At 52.1% G+C, this 12,344-nt stretch overlaps 1 protein-coding gene across 1 annotated transcript; it reads left to right on the top strand.

Annotated features, from left to right (window-relative positions):
- Window positions 1–358: 358 nt before the first annotated feature.
- Window positions 359–10,343, top strand: tmem170b (transmembrane protein 170B; the record flags this gene model as incomplete). Its single annotated transcript, XM_084455325.1, has 3 exons — window positions 359–527; window positions 7,610–7,780; window positions 10,213–10,343. 3 exons carry the CDS (start codon window positions 359–361, stop codon window positions 10,341–10,343), a joined length of 471 nt encoding a protein of 156 aa, XP_084311451.1.
- Between the last annotated feature and the right edge of the window lie 2,001 nt (window positions 10,344–12,344).

The raw sequence follows: 12,344 nt of genomic DNA, 5'->3' as shown, positions 1-12,344 counted from the left end.
CTTTAAGAGTTGTGTAGAGACGAGCTGATGTAGGACGACTGTGCGCCTCTGCTCATCATGGCCTCCGAACAGTCGCCGCTGCTGCGACCGAGAATGAGACGAGCCAGCGGCCCTTCCCTCCCGTTACCCCCCCGAGCCAGCGGCCCTTCCCTCCCGTTACCCCCCCGAGCCAGCGGCCCTTCCCTCCCGTTACCCCCCCGAGCCAGCGGCCCTTCCCTCCCGTTACCCCCCCGAGCCAGCGGCCCTTCCCTCCCGGTACCCCCCCGAGCGCAGACGAAGCGGCGGCACCGGTAGACGGGAGCGGCGCGCCGGGGGAAACAGCCTCCATGCCACCCCGGTCTCCCCGGTCTCCTCCTCGATGTCTTCGTCCAAAGCCACGTACAGCGATTTGACAAAGAGGGGCGCGAACCCAGGCGGCGACGGCGGCGGCAGAAACATGAACACAAACAGGGATTATTCTATTAATCTATCGGTGCAGCAAGTGCTAAGCCTATGGGTGCATGGCACAACGCTGCAACACTTCACAGGTATGCATGAATAATCACTGGGACTGTGAAGCGCCGTTTACATCATTTCGCTCGGTCTGTAGGTCTACTTCATTGCCGGTGTTTCGGTGTTAACGGTAACAGTTAGTCTACTACAGTTGGGTAGAGCGTGGTGGGACACGGGCAGAGGTGTGTGTGCATCCATTTTTAAAGGGAGAGTGTCCACAGCATAAAATACAACAACCAAAAAAACTAACAGTAGGCTATAACCAACTTGTCACCCGTCAAGGCTCCAGTAATCAAATATGTAAAAAATGCATCATGAACACGAGCAGACAATCCATTACCCCCCGCCGCCGGTGCACGGACCGCGGTGTCAGTGAACGATGAGTTAGTCTACAAAATGCGTCTAATCAATGTTTTGTGCTGCACGAATGCGCCTGCATGCATGGCACAGTAGCCTAAATGAAGTGTTTTCATCTCCGTGTCGGCAGCATACAGCCCCCGCGTCCTTGGTCTGCTGTGCGAGTAATCATGGGTCATTACTGTATATCAGTATCACCCTCTACAACTCATTGGCTGTTCTTGGCACAGTGGCACATCCACTCATTTTTGCGTGGATATTGTGGATTGCTTGGCTGTCAGTGCTGCACTGCTAACCCGCTGGTTCCTTTTAACCCCATTTGGTTGAAAGGAACAACAATAATTGGCACAACTGATAAATATGTCACAATTTCAGTGTATAGGGCCCTACATGACACAATAGCCTAGATTAGATTGTTGTTATCACTGTAAGATGCAGTCAAGACTCCAGGCCTTTAGCTGTGATATGTAGTTATACTGTATGTACTGTCATACTGTGACATTGCTCATTGTTGCACAAAGCAGTGGATTTTGAATACAGGTGGACACCCTCTTATGGTTAAAGAGGACGATTATCAGACAGATTGTCCAGAGGCGTTTGAGTGATGGTGTGACCCCCCAATAAGCTGCCTGCTTCCCATCGCTGGAATTCCTCTCCGCCCAGCGAAGAGGGAAAGACGGACATATATGGTCACCAGACCTGGCACGGACGCTTTTCATGAGGTCGGAGAAAACAACACGTTAAAGAGAAACGCCACGTCGAGTTCATCCTGCTGACTCAGTCTGAGGGGAGAGGCGTCGGTCGTCCTCACACGCCTCGAGTTCGTGGCGGCGTGGAAGAGGAACTGTGAAAGTGGCACAACGCCCGAGCAGCTTGGGGCCGAAACACACCGCCTGACACCCGACCCCCGACCCCGCTCACGACCCCGCGCTTCTACCAGACGGCTGGAAAACTAGCCACGAGGCCGTAGCAGCTCCAGCTGCGCTCAGGGCCGTATACTGTACCCCCTAGTCAGCGGGGAAACGTCTGAAAACGCTTGCCTCTTGCAGACCACAGTCGGGCTACACTGAAATAATGGCATTTCCTGTGTGTGTGGGTGTGTGTGTGTGTGTGTGTGTTATTGTGGGGGCGAATGGCAATTTCGCTTGTCATTTCCGCAGGAAATTGCGTTTGGTTCTGCATTTTCTCTCTTGCGGATGGAGCCAGTTTACTGGAACCCAACAAGAACCCAGCAGAAGGACTGGACTTTGCATCCGCTTGGGCAAACTTGTGTTGCCCCCTGGACTGTACAGTACCTCACTATCAGTTAACGGTATCAGCTGTGTCTTCAGCTATCATTGCCTCAAGATTGGTTTAGTTTGCAGGTCACACCTCCGGCACAGTCCAGAAGCAATTTCCCAGATAGCTCCGAGGTGCTTTTTCAACTGTAGATTTGCAGCGCCTGTCACAGGGAGAAGTTACGCTCCTCTATCAGCGCAACCCGGCCCGGCTGCAGATACTGTATCACATCTAAGCCCATCTCTCCTCTCCTCTCCTCTCCTCTCCTCTCCTCTCCTCTCCTCTCCTCTCCTCTCCTCTCCTCTCCTCTCCTCTCCTCTCCTCTCCTCTCCCCTCCCCTCCCCTCCTCTCCTCTCCTCTCCTCTCCTCTCCTCTCCTCTCCTCTCCTCTCCTCTCCTCTCCTCTCCTCTCCTCTCCTCTCCTCTCCTCTCCCCTCCCCTCCTCTCCTCCCCTCCTCTCCTCTCCTCTCTCCTCTTCTCACCTCCGTACGGGACAACAAGGTGGTGGCCCTCCCTTGGGCCCCTCCCTCCAGCAGCAGAGCCCTGGGTTCTGTGGCCCTTGGAGTCCCAGCTGCCGGAGCAGCGCCACACTGTGGTAGCACGCCTGCCCGCCGGCCTCTGGAAGTCACGGATGTCGTGAAAACCTTGACCGCTTATCAGAGTCATAATTGCTGTGTGTCGGCACGCGCTGTAAAGATGCAAGAGATCTATAGTACAGTAGAGGATTAGCAGACATTACAGTGACTCTGTCCCACCCTAACTGAGGTCATTGTATGCGTGTGTGCGTGTGTGTGTGTGTGTGTGTGTGTGTGTGTGTGTGTGTGTGTGTGCAGTACTGTAGATGACACAGCTTATTGTCTCGCGGTCGGACCTGCTTTACTTCCGGGGGCGGCGGCGCCCACCCCCTCCTCGTGGTGAATCCCACCAGACTTAGGCTGGGTGGTACATGCCCGGCTAGCGCCACCCCTACGGGGCCTTTGTGGAATCCTAATGGAGCCGGCACTGGCTCCCTAGTCTGGTCTCTCTCTCTCTCTCTCTCTCTCTCTCTCTCTCTCTCTACTGTAGCTCTACTTTTTTGTTTTTATTTTATTTTCCACAAACATAACTTGGCTGTTTGTATTTCCTCTTAGAATGTCGATTGGCTAGATCGTTTTCCGATCTGGCACGAACAGATCTCTATTGAGAGTCCAGTATCCAGACTGATTTGCGAGAGAAACAGAATGTGAGCTGGTGAGATCAGGTTGACCCCACGAAGCTAGCAGTCCGATACCACAGTCATTTACTGAATTCTCTAACAAAGTCCCAGTGACCATCCAGTCCCCTGTCCACGCCCCCAGCAGGTCCGATGCTCGTTTCATGTTCAGTAGGTCCATTTATTCTCCCCGCCAGAGTCCTCAAGAGAAGCATGCTGGTTTCCGCCCCCTCCAGTTCATGAGGATGAGCTCTTGACAGACAGGCAGCCCAGAGTCCACAGCCGGCCGACAGTAGTTCCGACACCTTCTGGCTGTAGACCCAGTTTACATGCGTCGGCACGTAGCTCAGGAGGGAGAGGCGGTCGGCTGGGGGTCGGAAGGTCCCCGGTTCGATCCCTGCTCCCGGCAGTGTGCCGACGTGTGCTGAAGTGTCCTTGAGCAAGACACTGAATCGCAAAATCGTACTTAGAACTGTTACCTCACAGCAAGAAGGTCTCCCGGTGTGCATGTTCTCCCCGTGTTCCCCCCAAAAAACAATACGAAAAACACGCAGAAGAACAGATGCTCTTCAATCTTGTCCCTGACCAGGACTTGGACTTGGCGCCACTGATGAAGCCACCCACTGCCCCTGGAAGAGGACAGCTTGGACGGGAAAATGCAGAAGACAAATTCCACCGGCGACCCCCGAAGCTCCGTACATGTCTGTGTGTGTTGTGTGCCGTGTCGCCGCTCACCTGTGTGTACCGTGTGAGTGACCGCCAGGTTGATTAACGAACCCTCGGGTCCTGTAATTAGGAATTAACTTAATTAAGGGGCAGACAGTTTGCCAGCTGGGCAGTGCCACATTAGATGGCGAAGTGAGCCTCTATTTCCACAATTACACCAGCATAAATCTTTATTTGTCATCCATCGTTGATATACTGACAGGGGTAATATTATGCTCTCTTCAGTTAATTATACCATATGATCCTGAATCTAACACACCTTAGATTCACTCAGCTGATCAGATGAGGGTTCACTGGGTCCATGCGCTCATGCTAGCTGGCCAGCGGTGGACGCGCTAGGGGCAGCTCTCGACATTAGTCTGTAAATTAGATTATTGGGCACAAGCTCTGTGTGGGTCCACAATCATGCCACAAGCCATAAATCAATAAAGGCTTTTTAATTATTTTTTTTAACAGAACACTGTGCCTTGGACTTTCATTAAGTTGCCGTGGAAGGATTCTACACATTTTGCTTCATTACAAAGGAGACAAACATAAACTTTCGAAGAATCCAGAAGGCCAAACTGCTATTTAAGTTTTTGGAAAGACAGTAGTTACATTACATTTTTCTCTCTCTCTCTCTCTCTCTCTCTCTCTCTCTCTCCCTCCTCCTTTCTCTCTCTCTCTCCCTCCCTTTCTCTCTCCCTCTCCCTCTCTCTCCCTCCTCCTCTCTCTCTCCTCTACCGTGCCCCCTCCCTCTATCTCTGCTATCTGGTGCCATCCCTGTCCTGTGCTGATATCTCTGCCCAGATGGGTGCTGGGAGAGAGAGTTTCACAGAGGCAGACAGAGGCTGTGTTGTGCCCCGTCTCATCCCAGCAGAGTGAGCTGACTGAGCTTGACGCCATGCAGACCAGAGCAGCAGCGGCTTCACAAAGGGCCTTGAACGTGTCACCCTGCGGTGACGTCTCTCTCCGCCCAGCGACAGCTGACGGCCCGGTCGATAGGGGCGGTGGCCACTCAGAGGACTGTAGGACAAGGTTAAACGGACGGTGCTAAACAGCTCCCTACGGGCTGGGTTCTTATCGAACGGTATTTTGGGACGAGGAAAGGTTGTAAATGTCCTCCTCCCGGCTGCTTTCCCATGAGCGTCTTTTTCTGATTGGCCGAGCGCTCCGGCGAGATGTCCTCCGTCTGAACCGAGGTCTCGTCCCGCAAACGTCCAGTCGTCAAACGTCTCTCTGTGTTCCCAGGCTGGGCCGCCGGGTGCCGGGGGGGGCGGGACCAGGGCTCGCCTGTGTCTGGGGCAGAGGAGGAGGAGGGGGGGGGGGGGGGGGGGGGGGGTTCTCTCTCACCAGGGCCTGCTGGCTCCTGGAGAGGACCTGAGACTGGGGTTCTTCTTAGAACCGGACCAGAAACAGAGGCTTCTCGATCAGGTTTTCTCTAGAACTGTTCTCTCTTCTGCATGGAAAGGCTGTGGGTCTACGGCCTGTAGGAATGCCTGATGTTTTCAGAGATTGTGTGTGTGTCTGCGTGCGTGCGTGCACGCGTGCGTGTGTGTGTTGTGTATGTGAGGAGCTTTTTCTGGAGTAGAGTAATTGTTTTGGAATGTGTGCATGTTTTTCTATTTTCAGCGCTTTTATTGGTGTAAATGTGCAGCTGGAATGATCACAGGAGGAGACCAACTCCCTCAACCTCTGGGAGCAGCTCACCACTGCACCCTAGTGACCAGGGTCTAGTATGCTTGGCTGCCTTTGTGAAGACCCCCAAACTGACACCATCTCTTTCTCTCTCTCTCTCTGTCTCCCTCCCTCTCTTTCTCTCTCTCTCTCTCTCTCTCTCTCTCGCTCTCTTTCTCTCTCTCTGTCTCTCTCTCTCCCTCCCCCTCTCTCTCTCTCTCTCTCCCTCCCTCTCTCTCTCTCTCTCTTTCTCTCTCTCTCTCTCTCCTACGCGTAGCCCTCCCCCTGATAATAGGGACTTTAAGCAACGACCGCTACGACGGGCCGCTACGGTGACCGAAAATGGATCAGTGTTCGATAGATGAACCTGCCTGCCGTAGCAGCTGATTCTACGACGGAAAACCCCCCTTTTTCACGTAGCGGCTACAATGTTTCATCGCGGAGACACTTCGCCGTAGAGGTTGTTCGCTTAACGATTTTGACCGCTACGGCGATAGCGTCATAGCAGATCTATTTCCGGCCACCGTAGCCGTCCTGAAAAACGTTGTTGCTACTAACCCTAATAGTGTGACTGCCCCCTGTGTTGTGCAGCAAAGCTCCTCTGTTTTTTTCTGAGGCACGCCTGACCAACTTCCCGGTTTAGTTTCCCGCAGTAGAGGTGTGAGCGTACACTCCCCCCCCTAGCCGAGGACGGCTCCAGCCACCGGCGTTCCCTCAGACACAGCAGCCAAACAGCCACTGGTTGTGTTAGCGAGCTCGGCGGTGAGATCACTAGCACGCCTGAGACTAACGCTGAGAAGCTCAGTGGGTTCTGTTACATTCACCGGCCTAACACCGTATCTATGCTCTTTGACACTACAGCGTCTTACAGGGCTGGTTTCAGAGTTGAAGGCCTACTGTTCCTAATCACCCGTATATGTATGTATGTGTATATATATATATATATATATATATATATATATATATATATACTGTATGTTTTCATCAGACGGCCGTGTTCCATAGCATCTTGAAGGGAATATCTAGTTCAGAGATGTGCCTGTAGCACACTAGTCTGTTTCTCTGCCACGTGGGAGACGGGTACAGATCCTCTGTTTCTCCCTCTCTCTGTCTCCCTCTCTCTGTCTCTCTCTCTCCCTCTCTGTCTCTCTCTCTCTCTCTCTCTCTCCCTCTCTGTCTCTCTCTCTGTCTCTCTCTCCTCTCTCTGTCTCTCTCTTTCTCTCCTGTTAGAGACATGGTACGGATCCTTGATGCTTGTCTGTCTCTCTCTCTCTCTCTCTCTCTCTCTCTCTCCTCTCCTGTTAGAGATGTGTTGCTGACCCTCTCTGCTGGTCTCTCTCCTGTTAGAGACGTGTTGCTGACCATCTCTGCTGGTCTCTCTCCTGTTAGAGACGTGTTACTGACCCTCTCTGCTGGTCTCTCTCCTGTTAGAGACGTGTTACTGACCCTCTCTGCTGGTCTCTCTCCTGTTAGAGATGTGTTACTGACCCTCTCTGCTGGTCTCTTCCCTGTTAGAGACGTGTTGCTGACCCTCTCTGCTGGTCTCTCTCCTGTTAGAGATGTGTTGCTGACCATCTCTGCTGGTCTCTCTCCTGTTAGAGATGTGTTGCTACTGACCCTCTCTGCTGGTCTCTCTCCCCTGTTAGAGACGTGTTACTGACCCTCTCTGCTGGTCTCTCTCTCCTGTTAGAGACGTGTTGCTGACCCGCTCTGCTGGTCTCTCTCCCCTGTTAGAGATGTGTTGCTGACCATCTCTGCTGGTCTCTCTCCCCTGTTAGAGACGTGTTGCTACTGACCCTCTCTGCTGGTCTCTTTCCTGTCAGACACGTGTTACTGACCCTCTCTGCTGGTCTCTTTCCTGTCAGAGACGTGTTACTGACCCTCTCTGCTGGTCTCTCTCCCCTGTCAGAGATGTGGTACTGGGTGTTCCTGTGGTGCCTGTTCTCGTCTCTCTTCGTCCACGGAGCGGCCGGTCTGCTGATGCTGGTGACGCTGCAGCGACACAGGAGGGGCCGCCTCATCACCCTGGTGCTGGTCAGCGTGGGCTTCCTGGCCTCCCTCTCCGGGGGCGTCATCACCAGTAAGACCTGTCTGTCTGTCTGTCTGTCTGTCTGTCTGTCTGTCTGTCTGTCTGCCTGCCTGCCTGCCTGCCTGTCTGTCTGTCTGTCTGTCTGTCTGTCTGTCTGCCTGCCTGCCTGCCTGCCTGTCTGTCTGTCTGCCTGCCTGCCTGCCTGCCTGCCTGCCTGCCTGCCTGTCTGTCTGTCTGCCTGCCTGCCTGCCTGCCTGCCTGCCTGCCTGCCTGCCTGCCTGCCTGCCTGTCTGTCTGTCTGTCTGTCAGTCAGTCTGTGTCTATTAGACCTCTGCCTGCCTGTCTGCCTGCCTGCCTGCCTGCCTGGCCACTTGCTGGATCTCTGGCTGTCATTCTCTGGCTGGCTGGCTGGCTAGACGTCTGACTGGATGTCCGTCCGGTTGGCTCGCTGTCTGTGAATCCCCTCTTCTGTGTGTGTGTGTGTGTGCGTGTGTGTGTGCGTGTTTGTGTGTGTGTATACTTCCTCCATGTGTGCATGGCCTGCCTCTCAGGTTATTGATCTGCGTGCATTCCTCTCCATTCCTCTGGCTCTCCGGCCAGTTGTTCTCTCCCTGCATGCTCATGCTGGGCCTCAGTATCAGGTTCCATTCTGGTAGGAGTATCCGGATAGTATAGATATCTGCTATGGTACAGTATGTGTAAATCCAGACAGTATAGCTATCTGCTACAGTATGTGTAAATCCTGATGGTACACATATCTGCTACGGTATGTGTGTATCCAGATGGTATAGATATCTGCTATGGTACTGTATGTGTAAATCCGGATGGTATAGATATCTGCTATGGTATGTGTAAATCCGGATGGTATAGATATCTGCTATGGTTTGTGTAAATCTGGATAGTATACTGTAGATATCTGCTATGGTATGCGTAATTCCGGATGTTATAGATATCTGCTATCTGATGTGTAAATCCAGATGGTATAGATGTCTTGTACAGTAGGACTATCCAGATGGTATGCTACAGTATGAGTAAATCCGGATGGTATAGATACGGTATCTGCTATGGTAGGAGTATCTGGATAGTACAGATATCTGGTACGGTATCTGTATATCCAGATGGTATCTACACTAGACTATCTGGATGGTATAGATATCTGCTATGGTATGAGTAAATCCAGATGGTATAGATATCTGCTACAGTATGAGTGAATCCAGATGGTATAGATATCTGCTATGGTATGAGTAAATCCAGATGGTCTAGATATCTGCTATGGTATATGTAAATCCAGATGGTATAGATATCTGCTATGGTATGAGTAAATCCAGATGGTATAGATATCTGCTATGGTATGAGTGAATCCAGATCGTATAGATATCTGCTATGGTATGAGTAAATCCAGATGGTATAGATATCTGCTATGGTATATGTAAATCCAGATGATATCGATACCGTATCTGCTACAGTAGGAGTATCCAGATGGTATAGATATCTGTTACGGTATGAGTAAATCCGGATGGTGTAGATATCTGCGGTGTGTGTAGACGGTACAGACAGAGCTCCTGAGGACAGCGCTGAATCAATCACACTCAGTCACACATGAGCTTCAGCCCCAGAATAGAAAGACGCTTCATTATTAATGTGCAACTTGCAGCGGGGGCAGACTATCGACTGTGAATGCCCCCTTGCGTACGAACGTTATAGCTAAGGCAGCTAAAAGCCACTGTGTGTGTGTGTGTGTGTGTGTGTGTGTGTGTGCGTGCTGTGTGTGCCAAGGGAGAGAAGCAGAGGTTATATGCTGCACTCGAGAGTCAGGCCAGCATCCGCGACCTGCGACCTGTCCCTGGTCTTTCTTTATCACACGGTTTCTTACCTCGGTCTGGAGAAGAGAGTTAAAAAATAAATAACAGATTAAAAAAGTTGGGACTCTCTGAGATTGTTAGTTTCCATGACGATGGTCCTAACGGTTTGTGAGGGAGGCGGGACTAACACGTGGGTTCGAGAGTGAGGAGTAAACAGCGCGTGTGTGTGGGCCCACACTCGCTCGCATCCCCGCTGTTGGCGACCAGACGCACACACAGTAGAATACTCAACTCAACGACGGACGTTACATTACATTGGCCATTTAGCAGACTTTTTATCCTAAGCGAACGAAATAGAATTATCCCAAGATTTAGATGGACATCACTGTTAACACTGTTAAGACTGCAGCTCAACAGGACAGTTACGCCTGGGGAGTTTGATTATTGATCAGAGTCGCATATTTAGTGGGGAGAAGGGAGAACATTGTTCGGTTTTCAGAATAAAATCTAACCATTTGTACAGTGCGTGTATATCCATCTGTGTGCTTATTGCATGGTAATATTCGCATTTGTATGTGTGTCTGTGTGTGTGTGCGTGTCTGTGCGTGTGTGCGTGTGTGTATGTGTGTGTGTGTGTGTGTGTGTGCGTGTGTGTGTGTGTGTGTGTGTGTGTGTGCGCAGGTGCAGCGGTGGCGGGCGTGTACCGCGTGGCGGGGAAGCAGATGGCGCCCCTGCAGGCCCTGGTCTTCGGCGTGGGCCAGACCGCCCTCTCCGTCATCATATCCTTCTCCCGCATCATGGCCACCCTGTGAGGAGACGCACGCACCTCCTCAACGGACACCGGACCCAGTAAGAGACTCAGGAGGAGGGGGGGCGATGACACGTGAAACCTCCGTCCGCCCGGTCTGACAAGAGGAAAGGCGGCGGCGCGGGGGCGCGGGTCATCCCTCATGACGCGGACATCCAGCCCCGGGACACGCAGAAGAAGATCGCCCCCTAGGGTCTCCGTTCCAACACTGCAGTCAAGAAACGTTCTCGAGCAGTTCTCTCCTCCTCTCTGGGTTAAAAAAAAACAAAAAACGCCACGGTTCCCTGTCGCAGGCCGTTCCCACGTCCCGGTTCTGAGAGAGGCGGCTTTTCTGGTCTCGGCGGAACGAGCGTCTCTTTAACTGCCAACGGCCTTCTGGGAAGGGAGGCCATGTAGCCATGTTGGTGGCCGATCTCCACAGGCGCTCCAAGGCTTTCTGGTGCACTTGTGGGGAAACCTCTTTTTTGTTTATTTTTGTTTGTTTTAACAAAGGACAAACAATAACGTGTTATTTAATTGTACAATGAGCTTCTGGTTCTTTCCGTGTGCACCTGAGCGAGCTGCTACAAGATCAACAGAGCTCCGAAGATCTTCAGAGGGCAAAGACCGCCCAGCTTTGTACCGTAGTACAACAATAAAACGACCTTGTCAGTATTAAGATGTCTCGAAACTCAGCATCTGGGTCCTGTGGATGTGAACGCGGACCTCCTGCCCATTCCTCCTGCCCATTCCTCCTGCCCATTCCTCCTGACCATTCCTCCTGCCCATTCCTCCTGCCCATTCCTCCTGCCCATTCCTCCTGCCCATTCCTCCTGACCATTCGTCCTGCCCATTCCTCCTGCCCATTCGTCCTGCCCATTCCTCCTGCCCATTCCTCCTGCCCATTCCTCTGACCATTCCTCCTGACCATTCCTCCTGACCATTCCTCCTGACCATTCGTCCTGACCATTCCTCCTGACCATTCGTCCTGACCATTCCTCCTGCCCATTCCTCCTGACCATTCCTCCTGACCATTCCTCCTGACCATTCCTCTCTGACCATTCCTCCTGACCATTCCTCCTGACCATTCCTCCCTGACCATTCGTCCTGACCATTCCTCCTGACCATTCGTCCTGCCCATTTGTCCCTGTCGTGTGGTTTCAGTACTACCTCTGCTCCTTCACCCACTTCTGCTTTCATTAAGAGGGGAAACGAAACGCTGCTTTAGCTTTGCACTTTCTACATGTAGGAATCCCCCTTCTCCTCCAGGAGGGTTAGGGCTAGTGTTGGGGGTTATGGTTAGCTGTGGTGTTGGGGTGTGCTGTCTGAGTGCTGGGTTAGGAGGTTAGGTTAGAGACAGCAGGCTGGTGGTGGCGGTGGTCTAACTCCTCTGGGGGTCACAGGAGGAGCCCAGGGGCCTCATTTATAAAACCTTGCTCAGGATTCGCGTATTAAAGGTTGCGGATATCCGCCGGTTCCAAAAGGTACGCACAACGATTTTCTGATTTATAACGAAGTGCGCACGCACGTCCCACGCCGGTTCCCCATTATAAATCTCAATCAGCTCTAAACTTGGCGCATGTGAGCGCGCGTGTTGTCCCACCCTCTTAACGCCCATAAATGCCTATAAATGGCCAGTGAAACGCCTCCAATTCACAGAAATCGATACAGCCCAAATCTAACATGACGGCAAACGCGGCAGCAAAAACACGTAAGCGGCTCATGAGCCACTCGTCGTCATTGACCAGTAGGTCTCTCATTGACCAGTAGGTCTCTCATTGACCAGTAGGTCTTGCCGGTCCCTGCGACTCGCTCTCTCCGAATTCCTTCATCCACATCATCAAACAGCAGTAGTCTACATATAAAGCAGCCATTGTGCGTCATTACGCATTGGAATTGCATGCCTTTTATACCCACCCACGGACATGATTATATGGAACAGGTGCGATTGTCATTGACAATATATGAACCACGCACGTGATTGATTGATTGATTTGATTACTGGGTAGGCTATAGGAGACGATGG

The sequence above is a fragment of the Borostomias antarcticus genome, assembly GCF_949987555.1.
Source record: "Borostomias antarcticus genome assembly, chromosome: 21".
Classification (NCBI taxonomy): domain Eukaryota; kingdom Metazoa; phylum Chordata; class Actinopteri; order Stomiiformes; family Stomiidae; genus Borostomias; species Borostomias antarcticus.
The sequence above is the reverse complement of the archived record's forward strand: the minus strand, read 5'-3'. Positions and strand labels throughout refer to the sequence as shown.